General features: G+C 40.8%; 1 protein-coding gene across 4 annotated transcripts in view; it reads right to left on the reverse strand.

Annotated features, from left to right (window-relative positions):
• The window catches only part of shroom4 (shroom family member 4), a 115902-nt gene that overhangs the window by 47135 nt on the left and 42021 nt on the right, over nucleotides 1–26746 (reverse strand). For 3 of the 4 annotated variants that reach the window (XM_042401315.1, XM_042401317.1, XM_042401316.1), the window contains one exon: nucleotides 1921–2072. In XM_042401315.1, the coding sequence (XP_042257249.1) occupies nucleotides 1921–2072 (152 nt within the window). Of the gene's footprint in view, nucleotides 1–1920; nucleotides 2073–8702; nucleotides 8759–26746 lie in introns of those variants that run through there. The other variant, XM_042401318.1, reaches the window with a different exon arrangement.

The following is a 26746-nucleotide window of genomic DNA, read 5'->3' on the forward strand; positions in this document are numbered from 1 at the left end:
TACTAATGTAAAATATGATTTAATACACTTGAATTTGCTGCATGTCCACCTACATCCACTGAGTGGCACCAGCACGAGGTAAACTGGAGCGTTAAATGATTAAAAATACTCAAATTAAACTGTAAACACGACTAAAAGTGATCTAAAAATATCCAAAAGCTCCAGGCTGATGAAGTCCTCCTCACAAAACCTTTTATTGTTTAGTATTTTTTGCTTGTTTTGGTTGGCAGGTATATCAGGTAAACTGATGCACATGTACAGTATGTAATGTGCTAAATAACCCAGAAAAAAAAGCAAAGTTTGTCATCTAGATTAGGTCATTTTGTTAGTTTTTAGTTCTCTAAATAAAGAAAGAGAAATAAACATCACATTTAAATGATAAGAAACTCTCTAAACTGAGAATATCAGTGTAAGATCAGCTTCTCTGCTCCCAAATAAATCCAGCTGATACGCTGCTAAAATCTGACCTCAGATCTGCGGGGGGAGTTTTCACACAACACCCTAAAAGTCCCTGCTTAGACGCCAACTGGACTTAAGTTCGCAGTGGAAATATTCCTGCCATTAGTTCTGCTTCCTGAGCCAAAATACCAACAACAGACAGGGGAGGTGCAGGGGTGGGAAATACTGTCGGAACAACTAACTATTTCTTCTCCTGTTGCCAACCGGTGTCGTGTTGCCCCCACAAGCGAGGTAATTAAGAGAATGTTAAGCTGCAATAAATTAAGATTAAAGCTGCTTTAATCAACATTTTGATATTAACGATGGATCAGATTACTGTGTGTGTGATGTGAAAAGGGAGTGGATCACCCACAGAGAGTTATCACCTCACTCTGCAGCTCCTCTCAACAGATTTTAACATGCTTTCAGTTTTAAAATGAGACAGATTTTACAACTTTTTTTTAGCTTTTCCATGGCTTCATATCTGAAAGTACTGCTGTAGTATAATCCGAAGCAACTTTTATAAATGTTATGACATGGGAAATCTGTTTTTGTTGGACGCTCGCAGTGATTTTGCAGTTTTTATTTATATTTTTTTTTACAACCGAACCGGCTCATCACGTTTCTCTCAATTAATCTTACGAGTCAGGAATCTTAAGATCACCGTCCGGAATTTCAGAACGTTTCCAGTGAAAGACAAGTTTTCACACTTTCCTAACGTTAAAACAATGTCAGTCAGCTGGAAAGTTTCCCTCAGAGATAGATTCCTTAAAATCCAGAGGCCTAATTTGTGTGTTTACTATTAGTCAGACTTAGAGAGAAGTGTTTATATTCAAAGGTTTTTGTTCAGATTCTGAGTTTCCCAAAATCTCTACGACTGACTCATAGTCACGGTATTCTTACAGTCATGAGATTAAGACGCAGGTTGCAAAATACTGCATTTTTCCTTCACTTATCACAGGAATTCAACACAGGAAATTAAAATGTATAATTCATCTTGTTATGACTTTTGAGATTCAAATGTTATTCTAAACGATTACGTACACACACACACACACAGGCACGTTCACAGATATCTACTCCTCCCTGCTCATCGGAGTTTATCGTGGTCTTGACACCCTGCAGGTCAAAGGTTACTTCCTGTGTTACATTCTGCATCTGAGAGCACTGACTTCACATGTGTGTGTGTGTGTTTGCATGTCTGGAATGACAGACCAGGAAAAGCGTAGTCACCTCGTTCACGTCTCCTCCCTCACCTTCCTTCCCTTACCGTCATAACATTAACACGAATGAAGCGTCAGGTTTAAGAGAAGAAGAAGAAGAAAACAACGGACTCACATCCGTTTCTGGAGAACAAACGCTCAGATATTTACTTTGAAGTCGTGAAACTATTTATGAGAAGCATCTGCGTGCGTGCAGGCGATGGTGATGATGATGATGATGATGATCATGTGTCGTGTGGTGCATCTATTTTACGTTTACCTCCTGACTGCGAGCTTCAGTATCCTGTACGATCCCTTGATGAGGATGAGCGCTTCCTGTCTGCTGCCGTAGAGGGCGGATCCATTTATGTTAATGAGCTCGTCGCCCACTTTTAGCTTCTTGCACTGGGCCGCCTTCCCTCCATCCTCGATCTGGACGTACAGAAGAGACAGAAAAGATGAATTGCTTGGAGAAAAGTTGGAAGGCAAACAGAAGCACATTCAGAAACAAGCGAATTGTAAAAAGTCATAAGACGCTGCCAAACCGACTCCTTTAAAACCCATTTTTGGAAGCCTTTTTTGTTAAACTGTCTCCGTCTCCATGGCAACGGCGCCCTAAAGTGCATCTCCAAAACAGCCTGTACCAAACAATCCCACAGAAACCCATCACATTCCTCTGTAATAGACTCTGTGTGTGTTTGGCACAGTGGTGACTGCCGGTCACACAGTGGTGAGGCCTTGTGTTGTTAATGCATCGCTGGGATGTTTCAGCACTTTTTTTTTTTTTTTTTTTTAAGGCTGCGAAGGGAGAGAAAAAAAAAAAACGTTGATGAGCTGTGTGTGTGTGTGTGCGGTGCGGTGTGGTGTGAGGTTTTGAGTTCGGCCATAAATCACAACAACAGACATGGGAGAAAAAGAGAGAGAGAGAGAGAGAGAGAGAGAGAGAGAGAGAGAGAGAGAGAGAGAGAGAGAGAGAGAGAGAGAGAGAGGGTGAAAGGGAAAAGAAAGACAGGAACACACAGATAGACATAGTAACTTAGTGACTGGACCACCGACAGGAAAAAATGCGAGCCAACTGTCATGATGTTACAAAAATTTGCGGTAGATGTGATTATTTTTAAAGATGTTTTGTACTTGCTACTTTGCAGTGGTTTTATCCCCACATATTATATGACGACAAAGTCATGTATTGTTCAAACCAACTGACAGTATTCATAAACTGGCTGCTTTTGCAAGTGGAAGTGAGCTAAAAACATGCAGCAGATATGTTATTATTTGCGTTTTTGCATGTTCGCAGACTAGCTTTGCTCGTGTACTTAACGCTTCAGGGCAGAGGGTATAAATCAAATGTCCGACAGCGATAAATAATTGCCAAGTTCATCTTAAAATAACTTTCTTATAATAGATCTTATGCAGAAAGTTTTTGTGTCTGGCATGCTGGAATGGTTTGGCGTGGCACAAGTAGAAAAGAAGCACACAAGGGTTTATTTCATAGATGATTAATACCATTTGGGGTTGGCTGTATTAAACGGTTGCCATGGTGTTTCCACCAGCATTTTCCCCTCTGTTAACGATCAACAAATAACAGGTTAGATCATGTTTTTAACTCCTGTTCTCTCGGGTAATGAAGCAGGTTAAAAGCGGGGAAATTACACTCCTGTTTTTAGATATAAAATCCAGGTCAGATCCGCCGTTAACTCGGTGTTAATTCTGATTAAAGACACTTTGGGGGCATATAAGAAGGAACAAATTCCTGTTTACACAGTGTGAAAATGGAGAGCAGACTTGTCCGTTTCCTCCTAACTTCTCTTTCTCTCTCCATCACTCATTCATTCATCCATTCTCTCTCTCTCTCTCTTGCTGCTGCTGCTGCAAAAAAAAAAAAAAAAAAAAAATCAAAGGAATGCATGTCATGGAAACACAGGTCCGATTTTACGGTTTCAGGACTTTACAGACACGCAGCGGGGAACTCGGCCTCGTGAGCCAACTCAAACATAAATCGAGATCTTTCATATATTAACTCGTGCTTTCTGCCGTTTTTTTCTGTCGGGGCCCCGATGTTGTCACGAATTCTGGCTTCAAAAGGTTAATATTTGAAAATTTGATCCTGCTATAACACCACACCAAACGTGGAAAAAACCCTGAAGCATGCAGCCACATTTTGAAGCGGGCCGCTTCATCAGAACTTTTTTTTTTGGTTTTTGATGTGGGTAAGGTTTTGTGTTTGTGGAAGTCTAATTTGTCTCCTGTTGGTCGTCTTTTAATCCGGTTTAGGTGGACTGGGATCCAGTTCAAAGCAGATCGGCTCGGTTTGGTTTTATCGGTCATATGTAGGTTACGCAGGGTCAACAGTGCAACGACCTGGCTGATGATTTGACACTGCGGTCTGTCTGTTGAAATGTTCTTACTTGATCAGTTTTGATTTGCATTGGAGCTGCAATGATGAATTAATTGATAGATAGAATCTATTCTGATCATCAAATAATCATTTTAGTAATTTTTTTAAGCAAAAATGCAAAACATTTGCTGGTTTCAGCTTCTAAAATGTGTGGATCTGATGCTTTTCTTTGTCATACATGATAGTAAACTGAATATTTTTGGGTTCTGGACTGTTGATCAGACAAAACAAGACACCTGAATACACCATCATGGGCTGTGGGAAATTATAATGAGCATTTATCAGTGTTTTCTGGCATTTTAAAGACAAATCAGCAGATTAATTGATCAGGATGTGGGGAAAAAGATGTGAATTTGAAGCTAAATGTTTACAAGATTTCATACAGGATTTAAAATCCCAAATCAGCGTCAACATGCTTAAAACATCTAAGTTACACCTGAAACACGTCGCTGATGCCTTGTTTTTTTTCCAACCTGCGTTCTGCGAAGACCCGCCCTAATCCGCCTCTGATTGGCTGGTACTCGTTGCCCTTGTTGGTTGGATTGGTTAGGTTTAGGCAGGAGGAGGAGTGAGATGGTTTGGGTAAAAATATCAGGAAATAAATAACGCTTCGCCGATAACACGGGACGAGGCAGAGGTGAAGAATAAAATGATGTAAGTGTGCTGACAAAAAGCGATGTGACATGACGTAAAGTGATGTGCGGGAAAGTGACATAATCACCCTGCTGCTAGAGTGCAATTCTGCACTCTTCTGACCTTTGACCTCCACATGAATGAAAACAAAGATTCTCCTCACACAGAGCAATGAAGTGTCATCATCTGAACTTGTGTCTGTGTGTCTAATCAGTCTCTCTCTTTGTTTAGCGAACACACACACACACACACACACACACACACACACACTGAATCTCTGTTGTTCTTCTGTTTCCACCTATAAAAGGATTGTTGATTATGCCCTGTGAAAATTAAACTATTTCCACACACATTCCAAACCCGTGGAAAACGCACACACACACACCAGAAAGAGAGAGAGAGAGAGAGAGAGAGAGAGAGCCCGCAGGCTGAGCTGAATTCATTCGACACAGTGTTTATGTTCATTAGTTTCTAATGAGTTTTTTCATTATGAAAACAAACCAGAGGCAAAAAAATGGCTTCAGCGGTGGAATGTTTAACACTGCTGAGGATAAGGACGACTGTTAAAACACACACACACACACACACACACACACACACACACACACACACACACACACACACACACACACAAAGAAATCCCAAACAGAACATGGATGGTTAAGAAAGTCAAATACACGGGAATAAATTGACCTCTCATTAAGCAGCGATGTGATAAACGTGGGACCCCACTGACATAAACAAGCACACATGTATGAAACAGTTACTGGTTTCACTATAAACCATGATAAAATTCCACAGAGTTGGTATTATTGTTTTCAAATTATGATTGTGATGAAAACCGTGTTTGGTTACACTTTGAAAAACTCAGAGTAAATACTGTCCGGCATCAAACAAAGTTAGCAAGATTGTCCAGATGCAGCGCAGCATGCAACGTGGCTTTGTTTAGCATCGATGAAAACATGGCGGAAGGCAGCAACGGCGCTCTGGAGATTTTTCAGCCTTCTAAGAGGCCTAAATCTGAAGTGCGGTCGTATTTTGGTTTTTATAAGAATGCTGAGGGAAACGTGATGGAAGATGCAGAAAGAAAATCGCTGTGAAAGGGGGCGACACTTCAAATCTTACGAGTCATCTTCGTGACCACCACCCACTACGTTATAGCGAATGCAAGGTAAGCTAACTTTTAGCTAAATGCATGATGTGAGGACTTCAAAATGTGGAGAAATACCACGGTTTGTCTAACTTGCTAATAGCTTGAAGCTGTCAGTGTTGCCTACTTTTTTAAAAACACTACATGTTGTTCTGTTGCCGTGTGTCCACAGACGCTAATAGTTTATTGCACACGATAACACCTTACGTACTTCTGTCATTCAATCAACATATTTTATTCATTTTAAGTCCAGCAGTCGTCAAATTGGTTGTAAAAGTGTTCCGACAGCAGAAAAACTATAGACTCCTTTACAAGACTCCTCTGTATTTATGTCAGTTGTTGGGCTCATTGTAATTAATATCACTGTGTTCTTTAGATTCAGACTGGGTGTCCAGCAGGTAAAACCAGTGATGCTACTGGTCTCTTGTCCACATCTCCAGTGACACAGACACTGGAGCAAGCATTTCAAAGACAGGCTGCTTATGCATCCAAGTCATAAAATGCTCCAGACCGCACTGCAGCGCTTTCTTATTACATCACAAAGGACATGATGCCGTTTCAAATCGTTGAGAGGCCTGGCTTCCTCAGGCTGATGAAGGTCGCCGTGCTAATCACGAACACTATTTTCCGAGAATGAAATCCCAAATCTGTACAACCAGGTTAAAGCTGATGGATTGGAAAAAGTTTGTCTGAAGGCACACGGTTTGCTGTGACTACTGGCCTCTGGACCAGTGAAAGCTGGGCTGGTCAACCCCTCCATCAGCTTCACTATCCATTACCTCACCCCAGACTGGCAACTGGAACGCAACCAAACTGGCAGCTGGAAACACAGTTCTTCCCAGAAGATCATTCGGCTCACAGCATCAGAGAGTTTTTTGAGAATATGCTGTAAGTGTGGGGGATCAACAAGAAAAGATCTGGTCTGCATGACCACAGACAAGGCAACAAACATGATCAATGCTTTTGAACAGTTCCCAGATCTGCGGTTTGGGTGCTTCGGCTATAATTTGAACCTGGCCGTCTCAAAAGCTTTGAAAATTCAGAGAGTTGACACACCAGTCAAAGGCCTGCCGTCGTCTGGTCTAAGGCTTCTCACGGAGCTGGAAGAGAAGGAGAGAACTAAGAGAAAAAGCAAGCTGCCCCCAACGTGCCACAGACGGCTCTGATCAATGATGTGGTGACCCGATGAGCTTCTACACAAAAGATGCTTCAGTGTTTCCTCAGCCGACGCCGGCTGGAGGAAGAAGAACATGGTATCTGATGTCCAAGGAAGCCGACATACGTGTCATGGAGCAACTGTGCCAGCTGCTTGAACTTCTGAGCACATTTACAGATGTTCTTGCCTCAGAGACACATGTGACACAGTCAGCAATCAAGCCTTTCCTGGACCACATCACCCACGATGTTCTAGTGGAAAAGGATAATGAGCCATAATGAGTGAAGACCTTAACACCAGATACACAAAGAAGGCAAAGAGAGTCATGAACATGGCTTGTTTCATGGCTTGACAGTTGACAGCTGTGTCCAAGAGGCCTTGAAGCTGGCACCTGCACAAGTCAGGGAGGAACCACAAAGCACCAGCAGCAACTCCACCACCAAGACCCCCACAACGGCATCAGAGGGGAAAGACCTGGCTGGGTTGATAAGAAAGACGAAGGTCAGATTCCAACCACCCCAGACAGAATGACGAAATCAAGGTCTAGCTGTCGCCGCCATCCATTCCAGCAGAAGAGGAGTGGTGGTGTGGTGGAGAGGGCCGTGCATCAGAGCTGCCTCACCTTTGCCAGTGTTACCAGGAAGCTTTAGTGCATCCCAGCAACCGGAGTGACATCAGAGAGATCGTTCAGTGCCAGCGGGCACATTGTGTCCCCTCGCAGATCACTACTGAAGTCAGACAAAGTCAACACGCTGATGTTTTTACATGTCAATACGAAGCGAACAAAGATTCATACGTACAGGATGTCAGACGAAACGAAGGAAAGGAGAGAACGGAAGGAAAGATGATGAAACCTGGAAGGGAAGGATGGGAGGGCAAAAAGGAAAGGAGATGGGCAGGGGAAGAAGGGAAGAAAGGCACAAAGGGAGGAGACGACCTCAGAAGAACAGGCTGTAATTTGTAGCGCGGACACACACACACACACACACACACACACACACACACACACACCTGTGGGTTTTATATACTTAAACCCAGCAAGCAGGTATGTGGGACATAATTAGAGAGTGGTAATAAGAGAGTTTATTATGGGCAGAGTAGCCAGATGTATGTTTGGTGTGTGTGTGTGTGTGTTAGCCGTTGCAGGGTGACATCATACCTTTCCATTCTCAGCTTCCAAAGACTATTTTTACACCCTTTAATATTAACATTATTTGGTTGATATGAAACTGTAAGATCCCCAAAATAAGTTGCAAGACATCCACCTACAATATAGCTTATATTGTTCAAGAGAAGACAGCAATTCACTTTATTATCATCCCAGTTTAGCACTAAATGAGCACTAAACACAGAGTACAGCTTTGGATTAATTGAAAGTTTGACCCCATGCACCCAATCTGCAAACAGTCTGAGTCTTTTTAACACACTCAGCAACTTGTGCCATCATTCAAAATATCAAACGGCCATAAATAAAGTGGCGAAATGAAGAAAACAACTGACAAATGTATCCTGATGCTGGTGCCAGTTTATTAATAATGACTGATTGTTTGTCACACCCTCGCTCCGTGTGAATCTCCCAACTGTTGATCCGGGTTAGTGACTGTCTCTCTTTCTTCTATCTATTGAATAAAGCACTTTTCAGCTAACTTTAGTTCAGTTTCACTCCAGTCTGACCTATGTGCCTGTGCAGCGTGTGTGTATGTGTGTGTGTGTGTGTGTACGTGCCATGCTGCTGAAGGATGTCCAGACAGGGTGAGGTCACCCCAGGCGCTTGGGAGACGGAGAAGAATGCCCTCTCTGTGTGCTGAAAACACACACACAGGTCAGACACACCCTTTTATTTTTAGATTCAAGGGGTGACTTCATGGTGTGTGTGTGTGTGTGTGTTTGTATGTGTGTGTGTGTGTTTGTATGTGTGTGTGTACAGTGGCAAAGCGCCCGCCATTGTACCCTGGAAAGAAAACGGGGAATCCCCGTGCTGGTCTCAGGCTGTCATCACTCAGCTATCACCTGACACACACACACATGGCAAACAATCAGCTCCTGTCTGAAGATCATTAATAGAGAGATAAAAACACAAGGATCTTGTAGCAGAATGTGTGTGTGTGTATTCATGTGTGTTAGGGTGTGTTATTTGTGCAGCTCTGACAGAGATGATTAACACAGCAAACATCTGCTTTTCAATATTAAACAGCAGGAGTTACCCTAAATTGGCTTATAGTGCACATGTGTGAGTGTGTGGATGTGTGTGGGTCTATCATAGGCTACTTTCAAGGACAAATTTCAGATTAAAGACCAGTTAATTGGGGACTGCTTGTCCAATTGGTGTCCTCAATTAGGAAAAAGCTGATTTTTGGGTCAGTGGTTAAAGTTACGTCTCCAGGAAATGAATGTAAGTCTATGTAATGTCCCCAAAAGTGAACTAGGACAACATGTGTGTGTGTGTGTGTGTGTGTTTGTCTATCGGTGCGAGGCGGCGTCTGAAACATGTGTAAACTGTGCATGTGAAACCATACATTACTGAAAGGTTGAGACAGAGAAAATGAGTAGCTCTCTGGATAACAAGGCTTTGAGAAAGTCAGTGTTTATATACACATGGGACACTATTACACACACACACACACAAGATGCTTTACACTCAAAGATCGGAGTAAATGTGTCATATATTAAAGTGAAATTAGCTTAAAATAAGATGTAGCTGATCATCGAGGTATGTCATAACATCTCCACATGTTAAATCTGATCTCTGAGGTTTATAAACTCTTTAAAAAAGTATTTATTTAGTCATTTAAACATCTGTTAAAACCCCAAAGTCATGAGAAAATCCGTCTTGCCAACTGTCTTTTACCGAGAGTTGTTTTAATGTGGTGCCGTAAATCCGTTTGTGAGCTTATACGTCACCTTCAGAGTGTCAAAGTTTATACTCGACTCATACGTGTGTTTGTTTATGAGGTATTCTGCCGCATTTCTAGAGTAAATAATCATTATTACTGGATCAATCTGCGGTGGAAAAAACCTTTAAGAGAATCATTCGGTCAGATAGTTAAATGTTCATTTCATGCCACGTTGCTTCTTATTTGGGCAAGTTAAACGCTTTTTAAAGAGGTTATAAACACATGACATCTGATTCAAAATCCAAAGTTATAAACTGCTCGGTTCAGGAGAGAGTTTGAAATACTTTTTCCAACAACATGATTTCGCTGAGGTTTCTTGAATGATGGTGCAACGGAGCCCAATGCCTGCCTGTCAGCTCGGCCCTAAATAGAGCCGTCAACCCGACAGGTCAACACATGAGCCGAGACCCCGCGGGCACCCCCCCCTCCCTACGAGCTCTGTGTGGCCCCCCCCAGGACAAAAGAGCCTGAGGGGAGGGAGGAGGAGAGGCTCCCGGGACCCCCTGCTGCACACACACCAGCTTCATCCTCTCTGTGTGCTATTGTCTGCTCCGCCACCGTTCAGCTCCCGAACATAATGCCTGTGTCTCGGCTGAGAAATAAATTTGGAAACAGCGGTCTGCAACATGGAAATATCACTGGAGGAGCTGGAGGTGGACGCTGCCAGTTCTTTCTGCAGGTCTGGAGGTAGAGCCCAGTTTCTCCCACATTTCCTGTTTTGATAGCATCTGAAATTACCTTAATTTCCACTGCTGGTTCGGGGCAGCTTACAGCCTCGAGACTGACTGAGTCACTCAGTGTTTGACCTACTCTCCGAAAAAAGAGGTCAAGGACTGCGTACGCAAGATTTATCACACACAAACTCTTCTGGTTTATCGCAAATAAGCTGTGTGGGCAGAGCGAGGTACCGCCAGCTCCATGTGTAGAGGCATCAGTGCTTGATATTTTGCGGTGTTTCCTTATTTGAATCATATTATTGGGTCATATGTTCGTTGTTTGAGACAAATGTGTGATTCTAGGCAACGGAAATAAAACGGACTTGACTTGAAAGTTTGGTTCAATGTGTAGAAATTGGTCCAGCATCCTATTCATCGACTTCAGCTCAGCCTTCAATACAATAAACCCGATCAATCACTTCAATAAACTATCGGGACACGACCCCTGCATATGCCGCTGGATCCAGAGCTTCCTGTGGAGAAGGCGACAGATAGTTAAGATGAATAGCCTTTCATCTCGACCTCTGACCCTCAGAGCAGGCGCCCTCTCACCCTCTCACCTCAAACCACTTCACATCCCACCACAGCTCAGTCACCATTCTCAAATATGCAGATGACATGACTATAACCGGACTCATAACCGACAACAACAAAGACCGATACCGATAAGCTCAACACGTCTAAAACACACAAGAACTCATATAGACTTCAGGCACAGTCGTCTCCCGCCCAAAAAAGCCCCGTCCACGTCTCAGGAGAACTCATAACCGTCACTGACTCATTCAGATTTCTTGGCTCATTCATCAGCAACACACTCCAATGGAACATCGATACAGACCACATCCCAGCAAAGACAGTTTCTTTCCTAAAACAGCTGAGAAAAGTTCAAAGTCAAACGAAGCCTCCTCCTTCAGTTTTACACACAGAGATCATTGAGAAAACACTCACCTCACCCATGAAGGTTTAGCAAGGACGAGCACACGCGCGCGGATGAATCATCAAGATTATTGGCACCCACATCCCATCAGTTGAATCATGAAATCACAAATGAACTTCTCACTAACTCTGACAGATGTACCTGCGTTTAAAAAAATCTGGTGTCAATCTTGTGAATATCATCTGTTGTGCCGGTCTGATGTGATGTTGATATCTGCGCTGGTTTGATGCTAGTGACACCCACCATGAGTGATTGATTGATCGATTGATCAATGGTGTCCTTTGTGTATGCTTGTTTAAAAGCAGGGCTGCGGCTGAGACAATGAAATACGAATCCAGGAAGTGGAGCTGGAGTTACAGATTAACACATTTAGCAGCAGTTTGTAAAAACTCACAGACGGTATTTTTACAACTCTGGAAAGTTTCACGGCGGCAACTGTTTTATCTTTTTGTTGCGATCATCGCAAAGTAAACAGTAAAATACGGCGTTCACATTACAGAGTAATCCACCAGGAATGTGCACTTGCATGTATGTGATTGGCCACCGCAGCGTGAAGTCGGGTTGCGTTTTAGCAAAAGTTTAGTCAAGTTCTTGCCAGACAGCGGCGGCAATCTAAAAAGCCACTTTAGAGACTCAAAAAACATTTTCAAATGTGAAAAAGAGGCAGTTAGAGACGACTGTTGAAGGTAAAACTTTGTGCACCAGGCCGTCTTGTGTCTTTAAGTCTGGTTCAGGCATTTTTAGCGGAGTAATATTTACTCGGTGACAACAAAGGCTACGCTTTTTTAGTAAAAATGTCCTTAATTTCTCATGAATTTTTCCTGGATGAATGATTATAAGAAGCTTGTGAGCTGGGTTTGAGCAACGTGAACCTTTTGCAATGACTAATAGCATAAATAAAACCAAAAATGGAACTAGAATCTGATCATAAGGCAGTTTTTTAAGTCACGAGTTGTGTAATATGCTCTTGCTAAGTGCTGAAATATGAACTACATGATGACGGGTATGTACAATGACTCAGTTGTATTATATGCGAGCTGTACAGTAACATCTTGGTAACAGCATCTGTTTCCCCATCTAAAGTCAGCTTCATTCATCTAATACCCGAAGGTCCTTGTTGTTTTTTCAGTCTGATGCCCGGACTGGTCGGTATGCACATTGTTTTAAGCAGCTGTTCCCAAGATTTCTGGTTTGTGAGTCCTTAAAGTGAAGTAATTACCCCTCATTACTGGTTAGAGTCTCTGTGTGGACAGCAGTTCAACCAAAAACTGATTTTTCCTTCTCATATTGTTTCATTTAGAGGCCCGCAGATGTGAAAGTACTCGATATTTCACAAGGAAAAAAAAAAAATAGAGAACAGTCCGAAAAAATAAACACAATTACATGTAACATAAATGTTTACTTTTTTCTGTCTTTATCCCTGAAATCATCTTTGATGCTGCTGAGTTATTCTGAGAGGCTCCCAGGTATCACTGATTTAAGGCAGTAGAGCATTTAAAGGCCTTTTTCTTGTATCTATGGCTTTTTGAAGCCAAAGAAAACTTTCCACATAAAGTATCTTACAACCAAACTAATAATTACAACCATCTCTACCAGATTTAGTTGCTCAATGTGTCTCTGCAAGTAGAGCAACTCACCTTTTAATCTCTAACGTATTTCAACTCTAAGCTTGATTTTCGGGGGAGATGCACCCATGCATACATGACAAATAAGCTTTCTCTTTCTCAGACAACTGCACACACACACACACACACACACACACACACACACACACACAAATACACACCCTTCGTCAACCTCTGCCCTCCAGTCTGAGCCTTGTGAGGTTCTCCTCCCTTCCTCACACCCACGCTCACACACACAAGGCCTTCTTTATCAGGGCGGGAGGAGGGGAACTGCAGACATGGAAAAAGAGAAAAAAGCTCCCACGCTCACACCAAAAGCAGCTAGATGTGTGTGTGTGTGTGTGTGTGTGCATCTATATCACCGTCTAGCTCCGCTGATCCCCGATGTTGCAACTAGGGTGTGTTGTCCTTAAACGCCCTTTCCAATACAAACGTTAAAAGGGAGCAAAGAGGACAATGATGCACCAATCGGAGAGGACTTTCCTGGGTAAAGTTGCAGCTTTGTAGCCCCTTAGAGGAGTGAAGACCCTCCAGGTGAGGAGAGGAAGAGGAGGAGAGGAGTTGAAAGGAAGGAAAAAAGAGAGGAGGAGAGTAGAAGACAGGAGAGAGAGAAAAGGAGGAGGTGAGGAAGGAAAAGAAACAAAGGAAAAAAGAGAACAGGAAAGGCGAGGAGAGGGAAATGACAGAAGAGAGAAGAGGAAGGAAGTTAGAGGTGAGGAGGGGAGAGGAAAGGAAAGTAAAGGTAGAAAAAAAGAGAAGAGAGGAGAGAGGACAGGAAAAGAAAAGAGAAGGAGAGGAAAGAAAAGAAAAGAGAGGAGAGGAGAAGAGGAGGGGAGGAGTGGAGAGGAGAAAGAGGAGGTGAGGAAGGAGAAGAAACAGGGAAAAAAAGAAGAGGAAAGGGGAGGATATGAAGGAAAGAAGAGGTGAGGAAAGAAGAGGAGGTGAGGAGGGAAGGAAAGGAAAGGAGGGACAAATGGGAAGAGAGGAGAGGTGAAAGAGGAGGTGAGGAAGGAGAAGAAATGAAGGGAGAAAAAGAAGAGGAGGTGAGAGAAGAGGAAAAAAAGAGAGGAAGTAAAAGGCCGGAGAGGAGAGGAGAGGAGAGGAGAGGAGAGGAGAGGAGACGAGACGAGGGAAGATGAAAGGAAAGGAAAAGAGAGAAGAGGAAAGAAAGGAAATGAATCTTAATACTGAGCGATCATCGATTCATCTCCAACATCCCAAATTCAATCTTGAAACCACAGAAACTTCCCGCGAGCTCGGTCACATGGACGAACGCGAACATGTGAGTAAACGCTCACTTGCTCGTGAACACAAGTCATCTCTACCTCTCTCTAACCCTCTCTCTCTCCCTCTCTCTCTCTCTCTCAGGTTAACAGTGCGTGTTTTGTTTTCGCGAGACGAGGAATGCGTCTCCGTGTTTTTACATTCCCCTCGATCTGTTTGCCTCTCGTGGCTCCGTCCGACCGCAACACACACACACACACACACACACACACAGTTTGGACAGACTCTCCTTCATAGTGATGGACCTCCGCCTGGTTGATCTCTCCTTGAGTCTCCAAAACACTCACACGTACATACTTTTCCCTCTTTTTCATCCACTAATCCGTCCATCTTTGCCTCTCTGTTCGGTGATGCTGCTTCACTCTCTTGCACTACTTTCAATCAACATCAACTTCCAGAAGGTCTTGTGTCTGTTATCGTCTCTTTTTTTGACTCTGATGTGTTTGCAAAGGCATTTTTTCACTGCAACTAGCAATGATATTAATTATCTCTATATCGTTTTGTGTATAAAAAGTCAGAATATAGTAAAAATGCCTGTTATCATTTCAAAGAATCAAAGGTTAAATGTCTTTAAACGTCTCATTTTGTCTGAACAACAGTCCATAAAGCATCAAATTGTCACATTTGAGAAGCTGAGTCCAACAAATTTGGGCATATTTGCTTAAAAAAAGGACCAAAATGAGCTGCTGATTAATTTTCTGTCGATCGACTGTTCTATGCATCCGCTAATCGTTGCAGCGCTACATTTACTGCATCCTGTATGAATCATGTAAATGTGAACTAATAGGATAAGAGACTCTCTTACTGTCTCTCCTCAAATGCAATTATCTGTTCAGGAAATTACAAAAATTGTTGAACGCAGCCAGGAAGAAAGTTGCAGAAATGATCTGAAAAGCGTTTCTTTTAAAGCGAGTCCACTTATTTTTCCCTGGCCTGCCTTCTTGTTCTCACAATTCAGTCTGGAAAGTAAAATGAGTCAGAAAGTGAACAAAAAAAAACACCAATACCACTCAGGATGGTTACGTCACTTCTCTCACAAAGCAGACTTTTTAACAGATGTAGTGAACATGTTTTGGACGGACTGTGAACAGACAGGAAAGACGACTGAAGGACGACTGAAAAGATGTAAAATCAGCAAACGTAACATTTATCTTCTGGTGTCGTCATCTATGAAGGCGACACAAAGCGCGGCATCATGTAAAGTCTCAATAAGCTGCATTCACACCTGGATCAGGAGGTAGATCTGTTTGCAAGTGAAGCTGCAGGTACGTTAATGCTTCATAACGTCCTATAACTCTTCTAAATGATTCATGACATGAAAATCAACACAAAAACATATTTAATGGTCGGTGTTTAAGTCTCTAGTATCAGTTACAAGGAGTAAATGTCGTCCTTTATTTCTGCATTAGAAGTGATGTGTCAATTACAGACGTATTAAAGACAATTCAAGCATTCCTCCTCTTATATACAGACCTATATTCAAACACTCGGTCGACTTGGTGGTTTCCTTCTGTTTGTTTTTGATCCTGAATATTTTCAGTAATTATTTAAAATGTGCTGCGGCCACTTGCTGGTGGGTCCCGCCACTCGTATGTTTTTATTCGCCGCACTCCCATGGCGAGACTAAATATTTAACATTTTTTAAATTAAAAAAGGGGTCTCCTCCTCTCGCCCGGAGGACTTGCCAAGAAAATGTAGCCATACTTGTTTTCGCTTGGCTCGATCACATACGGACAGAAAAACACACACACACACACACACACACACACACACACACAGAGACCCCGACTGAGGCGCCGTATAAATTTATGAGGACACTCCGCAGTGACAATATGTTAGAAATAAACAGCTCGAAAAGCAACAAGCATGGATCCGTAATGTGTTAAAGTGTTATGATGGACTCCTGCTGCCTCTCTAAAAGTGTTTAAAAGGATTAATAAAAGCAGTTAGAAATCATTTTTAACGTCGCCGGCTTCTTCAAGAAACGTATTTCGAATCGAGACGAAAGCTAAAAAGTCAAAGAAAAGCAAGTAGGCTTCACCACGCCGCCCACAGAGTTTGATTGACAGGTGATCTCTGGGAAATCCAGCGCAGTAACCCCACTGCTTTACACCAAATATGTTCTTAGCATGTTAAGCTGCAGTAATACCATCGAAATCTCACTTAATCTGTGAAAACAAGCCCCTCATTACAGACTCTGAGCTGTCGGCCACATCAAAGCTACGCTACCCAGAATCCTTAGAGAAGGAGCGGAGGAGCGCCCCCCCCCTCCCCCTTCCCCCGACCTTGTACAAACGCCAACCTGTCTTACTTTAACCCTCGGCCGCCATCGTGAAGCACACTCCAGCCTCCAGCTCCCATAATCCACCACAACAACTAATCCAACATCAGTCTGACACTTAACCCTCAGTCCGACACTTAAGTGACAGTCACACACACACACACACACACACACACACACACACACACACACACACACACACACACACACACACACACACACATATCTGTTTGTATATATGCACACACTAAAAGAGGAAATAGCCCATTCTCAGGATGGATTGGTGCTCTTTGGTTGATATGGCAACGGCACAAATACACAAATGAAAACAGTTCAACTTTAAGAGGTTTTATAAGGATGTTTGGAATCTGCAAGATAACAGAAACACAGAAAAAAACACTTTTATTTATGCAAGCAGGTGTGTTTTGGATTAAAAAACAAAAGGCAGGTGGCATTTTCTGACATGTGATGGAAGAGACCACAACGAGTTAAAGAGTCAACATTCAGCTCTTTCCGTCCTTTCGAAATCCAGTTTCACAATCAAAAGGAATTTATTGAAATGTTCTCATAAAAAACAAAAAAAACACACAACTTTCTATGAAGTAAATATAGACTGTGAGAAGTTCAGTTCAGGCAGTGTTTGACCCAAACTTTCACCCTTCCTCTTTGGTTGTTTGTAACATGGAAGCAGTATAGTGAAAGCTTAATATAATAATAATAATAATAATAAAAAAGATGATCTCTCCCAGCTGCTATATCCCAAAACCAAAAATAGTTATTCAGTTGTATTTTCTAGAAGAGGCTAAAAAAACAAAAACCAGTTACTGATCTTTAGTTGTTTTTGGCTTGACCACCAACGCAACAAACACATAAACAAATCCCAATATTAAGCTTTCGTGAGCGTAGAGCTAATGCTAAAGCTAACTAGAGCAGAGCTGGGTTTTAAAACAAATTCCTCTTCCTGAGCATTTAGCTCGATTTAACTTCAAATCATTGTGTAAAATAGTGAAAAATGTCTCGTCACATCTTTCCAAAGTCCAAGGTGACATCTTCAAATTGTTTGTTTTGTCCGACCAACAGTCTGAAACCCAAAGATATTCAGTTTACTATCATATAAAACAGAGAAAAGCAGACAAATATCTGATTGGAGGAGCTGCAATCTGAGAATATTTGGCGGTTTTGCTTGAAAAACGACTTAAATGATTAATCAGTTATCAAAAATAGTTTAATTAAATGACTTCCTGTTGATCGACCAATCAATCGACTTAGCACTGTAGCTCTATTCAAGTGTATATGTACTTTAGTATAGCTTAATTTGACATAATGAGAAGAGGGATGTTAAATCGGATGCAAGTCAGATGACACAATTAAAGTCTAAAACTCATCTCCATTGTGGTTTCATTGATATAAATAAAGTTTTTTGGGAGCTGCACACTTCTTCTACGGCTGAACAATAAACCAAACAAATCATATTAGCAACATTATGGATCTCTTTGCTAATTTACTCATGTGCAGCTCCAGTAAACTGTTTGAATCCCACATAACTAAACTGAAAACAAAAGACAATTACATCTAACAGAAAGTTTAACAAACCAATCAGCTCAAAGTCTTGTCTAGAAGTCATGAACATCTTAGTGATACTGTCATTAATTTGGTCAAACATTAAAAGTAAAGAAAACAAAGGTATTCATGTATTCAAAAAGGCTACGACTGCATCTATCATGACAACGTATCATGATATATCTTTGAGGTTGTGTAGTTCAGCTCTAACCATCTTCTGTCTTCATTTATGGTTGTTAAAATCTTGGGATGGTGTGTGAGAGTTGAAATACTGCGTCCACACACACACACACATATATATACACCCACGCCCCTGGCTGTGTGTTTCTGGTGGAGTATGGAAGCCATTAGATCCGGCGACCAGCTCTAACAATAGCGAAGGTTAAAAGGTCGGCGGCCTGGCGGGAGCAGAGACGGACCAGATTGATCCATCAACGTCATAAAGAGGACTAACAAGTCAAACATTAACTTCTTAACGTGCACTAGATGACCTTGCCCTCTCCACCAAATCTCTTCCACCCACTTCCCCCCCTTCCTCCTCCGCCTCTGGTGCGGTTTCATGACTGGATGTGTGTTTACGAGCGAAACAGAGAGAGTACTTTGCGTATATTTTTACTTTTGTCAGATCAAAGCTGCTTTTGCCAGCGTTTAAACTCTTTCTTCATCATTTTTTTTTTTCCTCTCTGGGCTTCCGTTCAAGTATTTTTATGAGAGTCATAACGTATCACACTGGGAAAGAAAAAAAAAAAAAAAAGTTTAGGCCAAATTTTATTAACAATTAGATCGAAATCACAAAAATGTTCCTTGAGGCAGGAAAAACGTCTTATGATCGCAGGCAACGACGGCGTCTGAGGTGAATGTGTTGACTGGAAAATAAGCCTTTTTGAAGCCCATATAAAAAGTTTACCTGTTATTATAAAGGTTTTCATTTTCAGATTAAATAAATCCTCAGTCTACAATAACTTCATCAACACATTTTAAGATGTGTGCAGAACAAAACTGTCATCAGTGGTTATCCGGGAGCGTTTATATCGAGCACCAAAATGGTAATTGGCAGTTTCTTCTTCTACTGCAGTTAATTTGATGGTTGTAGACAGATTTGAACCACCGATTAACAGAGATATCAGATTTATAAGTGTACTAACAATTAACACTTGCCACTGAAAAACCAACAAAGACCTCCAATGGAAAATTACCTGGTAAAATACATTCAAGGAACCCTGATTATTTGATTTAAAGGCCTTGAAAACTTATTTTCTCTTTCATTTTCTTAGAAAGAGCGAAGGATTCCCACATGAATGAACTTTTTTTTTTTGTTTTTTTTGCCACATTCAGAACAGTTTTGGTGAATTCACATGAGAGGTTTTATGTGCTGTTTTGTTTGTGCTCTTCTCACTGGTTTTAACTCTGCATCAATCAAAGGATTTTGCAACATCTGTATCAAAATGTGATGACAGTTTTGTAGTTTCTTCGCTAATGTTGCCAGACCGCATCTTTATAATCCTGATGAGGAAGATTAGCTAAATTTCTCAAACTCTAAAACACATGAGAATAAGGTTAAACTCATAAACAATAGTGAAGGATGTTTTTTGTAACTAAACTAGAAAAAGGTACCCTGTGGAGTTTCTGACCTCATTTTTTTATGACTTGTCCTTGATTTGGTTGTAACTCTGTTTCTATTCTACAATTCACTTTCCTGCTGCCGGTTTCATGTTATTCCACTGATATAAGGCTAAAACTAACAATTATTTCCATCCTCAATTAATCTGCAGATCACATTTTGTCTATTAAATGTCAGAAAATAGTAAAGAAAACCCTTATGATTTCTTAGAGAGCAAGTTAACGTCTTCAAATGTCTTGTTTTGACCAATCAACAGTCCAAGATATTCAGTTTGTTATCATGTATGACTGATTCAGTACCAGTCAAAGGTTTGGAGACATTTCTCTACTGTAAATGCATCAAATCTTCATATTTGAGAAGATAAAAACAGCAAATATTTGGCATTTTTGCTTAAAAAGTTACTAAAATGATTATTTCATTGTTAAAATAGTTTCTGATTCATTTTCTGTCAATCTACTGATCACTGCAGCTCTACACTGATTGATAGTTGGTTGTATTAATGCACCAAGAAATGTAGTAATGTATGTAATGTAGTAAGAAAATGCATTGAACACCTTTGTTGGACCTGGAGGATGCAAAAAAACTGCATTAAGGTAAGAAACACTGTATGTAAACATACGTTTGTTTGAGGGGCTTTAAGCTAATGTTATGACATGCACTGTAATTTAAACAGTATTTGTTCTGAGTCTAATGTGACAGAACTTTCCCAGGACTTCATTATATGTGTTGAGTATTTCAACTAGATGTTTTTTTTTTCTCCGTTTTGTTGCAGGTGGTCCAAAATAAAGATTAAGAGATTGGGATTACATTTTGATATAATCGTCTCAGTTTCAAACAACACGGCTAGCGATGTGTTCAAGGACAAACGCATCAATCTGACAGCTGAGTGTCCAGAAACCTGAAACCTTCAACTCTGTTATCTCTCCATCCATCTATTATCCATCTATCAGCCTACAGCTAATGGAGCCAAAGACAACCCCCGCTCCCCCCCTTTTTCTATTTTAATTAACTTCTCTTTCCCGCTTTCTTTTTCCCCTTATTTTTCATGCACCACATATCCTTTCTTGGCCTTTATCTTATTTTCTCTTCATTTAACCTTTGTGTCCTCTTAATTCCACTATCTTCCTCTCTTACATTTCCCCCTCCGATCCATCGCTATCACACCCTGATTAAACCTCTAACTTATCTCCACCTTTACAGGGAACAAAGATGCTTCGGTCTGAGCTTTTTGGATGTTTTAATGTCATGTGAAAAGACAGAAAATGGTGCTTTTATGGCAGAAACTTGCTCCTTTGATGCCCACTTAGTCCCTCAATCGAGTTTGTTTGATCTCCTTCAATTGGATCAACCCAATCTAGAGACTTCAAATCTGAAATAAGGCATTTCTACATAGGTAATGAGTCTTTGATAAAGAATAACACATGAGGCGAGTCTGGGTGGCCTGATGGTTAAGACGCACGCCATATAACCGCATCCCCCCCCTCCTCCCTCCATCACTCTCTTCCTTCATCTCTCCACTGTCCCCATAATAAAGAAGACACATGAGAATAAGATTAGATTGGTACATCTGGATGACGATTGACGGCTGTTGTGTTGTCCACTTCGGATTTCTCCATGACAACAGCCTTCAGCCGACAGCAATGAAAAGTTACTGTCTTTGCACGTTTTAAGACAATTTAATGCGTTTTCTAATTTATTCAAGGCATCCCGGAGTCTCTAGCGGCTGTCCTACCATAAAAAGTATCCCATCATCTGGATTTCAGTAGAGTTTTTTATGTCCCACATTGCTCTAAAAGCTGTTTTAAAGGCTTTTCTTGATTATGACATGAATAAAATTCAGGCAAAGATAATAAATCTTTTTTATTTTTGGGCAGAGACGCTGTATATTGATTATCAGCAGCTTTAATCCGCTTTCAGAAACCCAAAGTTAACCTAAAATCTCTCAAATTCTAGACATGAATAAACAAACTCCTCATAAATCCCAACCAAGAAATATGCAACCCACCCACTGTGCCCCCCCTCCTCCTCCTCCTCCTCCCCATCCTCCTCCTCCTCCAGCACCCACAAATGTTGGTTCATCACTCAGAAGTTCCACTTGTCGAACGAGAAGAAAACGTGAGGGAAGTTATGACTCGCAAAAAAAAAAACCCCCAAGAGTCTTCTCGACGTCCCCAAGAGTAAACCCCTCCGTCGCCCGACGAGGAGGGAAGGAAAACACTGAAAGGATGTTTTCGTCAGACGCCACCGAAGGCAGACGGGAGGGGACGGAGACGAGAAAAGAAGATCCAGTAAACAAAGAAAGTTTTGTGTCATTTTAGACCTCAACCTCGAGTTGACTTGCCAGGGTAGCCACGAGAGCGGACCACATTGCATGGTGGAATGTGTGTGTGTGTGTGTGTGTGTGTGTGGATGCGAGTGTCTGTGTGTGGTACATTTTTTGGTTTGGGGCATGGTGAAGTTGCAATAAACTGTAAACATATAAAAACAGAAACGCACACAAATGATGCCTGTAACGGCCCTACTTAATCCGATATAATAGCTCGGAAACTACTTCTAATGTCAAAGCTTTAAAACATAACGGCTAAATGCGGCCGGTGGAAAATGTTATAAAGACGAACAGAAACCAAGAACACGGTGAGATTAAAGGAAGAGGATGAAAATATTCCTCAGATATTCTTCCAGCGTTCCCACTGGAACAACCTCCCCGGAAGATACTGTGAAATTAGACGAACACATGCAGGTTTTTAACTCTCTTTCATTAATACTTAATCCTACATGACTCCAAAGTTAACACCGAGAGTTTGTATCATGATATAGAGCCCAAATAACAGCGGTTTTAAATCAAAGAGGCTACCAAACAATATGTGACCGCGTCAGCCTGCTGAGTTTAATACAAACTGCGAGAGTTTAATTCAAAAATGAGAAGTTAAGTTCCATCTAATGGTGCATATCCGTCCCTGCTGTTATTCAAAACTTGATCCAGATTTCCATCGCGCTCCTCTTGTCACTTTATTGAAAGCATTCGGTGCTGCAATCATAGACGTAATCAGCAGTGAGCACTAAAGCTTCATTTATACGTCTAGCTGATGTGCACCTCCTCAAAAAAAATTACAGCTCCAGCGGCTATGATGATCGCATGACCTGTGATTGGTCAGCGTTGGCTGCTTGTGTTTTCTCCTACAAGTGTCTGATGCCTGTAGAGATGAAGAGAAGAAACTTGAAAGAAAGTGATCTTCTTCTTTACAGCAACACATATGTAACAAACACATCTCCGCTGTAAACCTGCAGCTCATCTTGACCCTCCGCTTTCAATCACAGTAAATGAAATAATGTAAATATTAATGAACAACAAGTCGTTCCTTCTAGACTGAACAGCACAGTAAAAGAGAGTGTGTAAGAGTCTTTGTGCTACGAGCTACGTTTGATTAAATTTGAGATTAACGTACATGGCATCAAAATCACAACAATCCACTTCTTCATTGTCTGTTCCTCTGATGTTTTGTTGGTGTTACTGCTTATTGAAGCTTTAGCCAAATGAACATAAAGGCTACAACCTTTCACATGTTTACATGAGGATTATACTCCTGAAAAGCTGAAGACGTTTGGTCTATAAAACTTCCCAAAGCCCAAGATATAACCTCAAATGTTCAATTTGTCCTGAGAAACAGTCAACAACTCAAAGATATTCAGTTTACTGTCAAAGAAGACTAAAGAAACCAGAAAATATTCACATTTAAGAAGCTTTTTTCTTTTAAAAAATGACTAAAAATGATTGATCGATTAGCAAAGTAGTAGTCAGTTGACTAATCGCTGCAACTCTAGACGACTTCAAGTCAAAACCGAGGCTGCTTAATTGTAACGGATTATGAGATGGATTTCAAGAAGCAGATTTCTTCTGAAGTTTGCTTCCAGCTCCTGTTTTCAGTCTTGTTTTTATTCTGATGTTGAGGAGAATAAACGTATGTGAGCAGAGTTTCACTGCAGCTGAGTCCAAGATAAAGTTATAGGTCAAAACTGCACATCAGCAGAACTCAAAACCCTGGAGGACAAAAACCACTACAGACGCAATTTTAGTGGTGTAATCGGAGTTTTAAAAAAAACATGATTGAGGGGTGTGTGTGTGTGTGTGTGTGTGTATGTGTTACCCCCCAGTGAGAGAGTAATGGGGGGATTTAAAATGCAGAAAGTCGGACAAAAACAATAACAATGGTAGCAGCCTCGGGTCACACACACACACACAGTTCAATCATGTATCTTCTGGCTATTTTTAAATAAGTACTGCAAGTGTTACATGATTGAAAGTAAAGTTGATATTTTTATATTTTAATAATGAATTGATGTGACTAATGAACATCAGACTGTGTAGATTCACAGTAAACATATAAACACCTTTTTCTTGGCATCCACTTTGTCTTTGTAAAATTTGATGACGTTTAATATTATTTTGGCTTTTTGCTTAATTGAAAGGTTGTTGAAGGATAAAAAAGATACTTAAAGATATCAAGCCAACAACGAGGTGAAGTATTCAGTGGACTGAAATGATGTTATATTACCAAGTAGATTTAAAGCCATTTGATACTGATTATTAAAAGATATTAAATTACTTAAGTAGATCTAAATAAAATTTTGCCAGATACTTAGTGAATCTAAATCAGTGTTTGCCAGGAATGAAGTTAACATGTAACAAATTTCTTTGCAAAATTAATTTGGGTTTATTAAATGTTTACCGTCACATTTAAAGGACCAGTGTGTAGGATTTAGTGGCATCTAGTGGTGAGGATGTAGATTGCAACCAACTGAATACCCCTCACCCTCAAAGCGCGTAGGAGAACCTACGGTGACCACAAAACTCATGAAAAACACGAAAGGCCCTCTCTAGAGCCAGAGTTTGGTTTGTCCGTTCTGGGCTACTGTAGAAACATGGCGGTGCAACATGGTGGACTCCGTGGAAGAGGACCTGCTCTCTATTTAGATATAAAAGGCTCGTTCTAAGGTAACAAAAACACAACAATTCTTATTTTCAGGTGATTATACACCATTGACTGTAAAAAATATGGAGGTCTTGGCAGTGCCTGACTCCACCTAACTCACAGCTAATCCAAAATGGGCAAAGAGGTGGAGCTGAGGCGGGCCAAATGAAACCTGATTGCTGAAACAAGCCACCTAGCGGCTAGTGACCTGTCAATCAAAGCAGCTACGTCCTTAATTATGCATAACTTTACGGCTTTATAGCATTTAAACAGGTGAGTTATAATAAAATTCATAAACATGTTTATTTCTGCTGTAAAGTTGGACATTTTAACATGGGGTCTATGGGGATTGACTCGCTTTTGGAGCCTCAAGTGGCCGTTTGAGGAACTGCAGTTTTTGGCAGTTCAGCATTGGCTTCATTTTTCAGCCCCGGAGGTTACCGCATGATTAAAACATACTTATGAATATTATATTCCTTTTCTGCCAAGTCTGTTCTGCTAGATGCCACTAAATTCTACACACTGCACCTTTAAGTCATTAATTCAGTGTATTTTAATTACTTTAATCTACTCAATAATATTACGTGTCACTTTATTGCCATAGTTTAATGAAGTAAAATGTCTGTATCTTTAATATCTTCTATTCTTTTTACATCACACACACACATAACAGACACAATGCAACAAAAACACTGTTGTGAGTGTGTGAGGTTCACAACACTGATGAACTTACACAAAGAAGGACTTTTATTTAGTGTGTGTGTGTGTGTGTGTGTGCCTCCAGACGTAGCCTAAAAGAAACAGCTACAGGCTCCACAGATCAGAGATAGAGACATTCCAACCCCACCCACTCTCACACACACACACACACACACACACACACACACACACACACACACACACACAGCCTGTAACTTCACTTATTCACAATATGCTCAACACTCATGCAATGTCTGTTACATAACTTTGTTTCTAGTCTATGTTATAGTCGATTAATCAATCAATAATAAGTTATTGAACTATTAACTATTTTGATAATCATCTGGAGTCTTAATTCTCAGACTTCCAGCTACTTAAACATGAATATTTCCTGGTTTCTTTAGTCCTCTATCATATTAACAAGCCTCAATATCTTTCAATATAAATAAACATGTTTCTTTTTCATCTAACAAGACATTTCAGGATGTCACCTGAAACAGTGATCCAAATTTTTCACTATTTTTTGATCATTTTATGGACAAAATGACAAAATAAATGACAGATTAATCTAATCTATTCTAATCGGATGATAATAATGTGCAAATTGGGTGCATTACCATCAACGTCTTGTGTGAAATCTCTTGTGGACAAACACAAACTACTCTCAATGTATCTGCATGTTGGACAGCAAACACCTCATCAGAAGAAGAAGAAGCTACATCTGGTTGCTTTTTGAATATTTACTGAATCCGTAAATCCAGCTAGTGTTCAGCGACATGGTGATATATCTACAGCGAGACAACATACTGTACATTTAAGTATTGCATCATTTCTTAAAAGTGATGATTTGCTGCTTTTCACTAATTTATACCACTGTGAATTCAATATATTTTGTTTTTGTACTAACGGGGACAAAACAAGCAACCTGAAGACACCGTTGTGGGAGTTTCTTACTGTTTTCTGACATTTTACAGACAAAACACTTACTGAAATGATTTAAAAAATAATGAACAGATGAACTGTAAATGAAAATAGTGATCAGTTGCAGATGTATGACAGCAGAAAGAGCTCATTGTCTAAGTCGACTGGTCCACACATGTCCATCGTCCGTCCAGCATTTAAACCCTTTAATGACAAAACAAAACAAAAAAAAAACACCCACTCACCTAAAACAAATGTTTT

The sequence above is a fragment of the Thunnus maccoyii genome, chromosome 22 (assembly GCF_910596095.1).
Source record: "Thunnus maccoyii chromosome 22, fThuMac1.1, whole genome shotgun sequence".
Lineage (NCBI taxonomy): Eukaryota > Metazoa > Chordata > Actinopteri > Scombriformes > Scombridae > Thunnus > Thunnus maccoyii.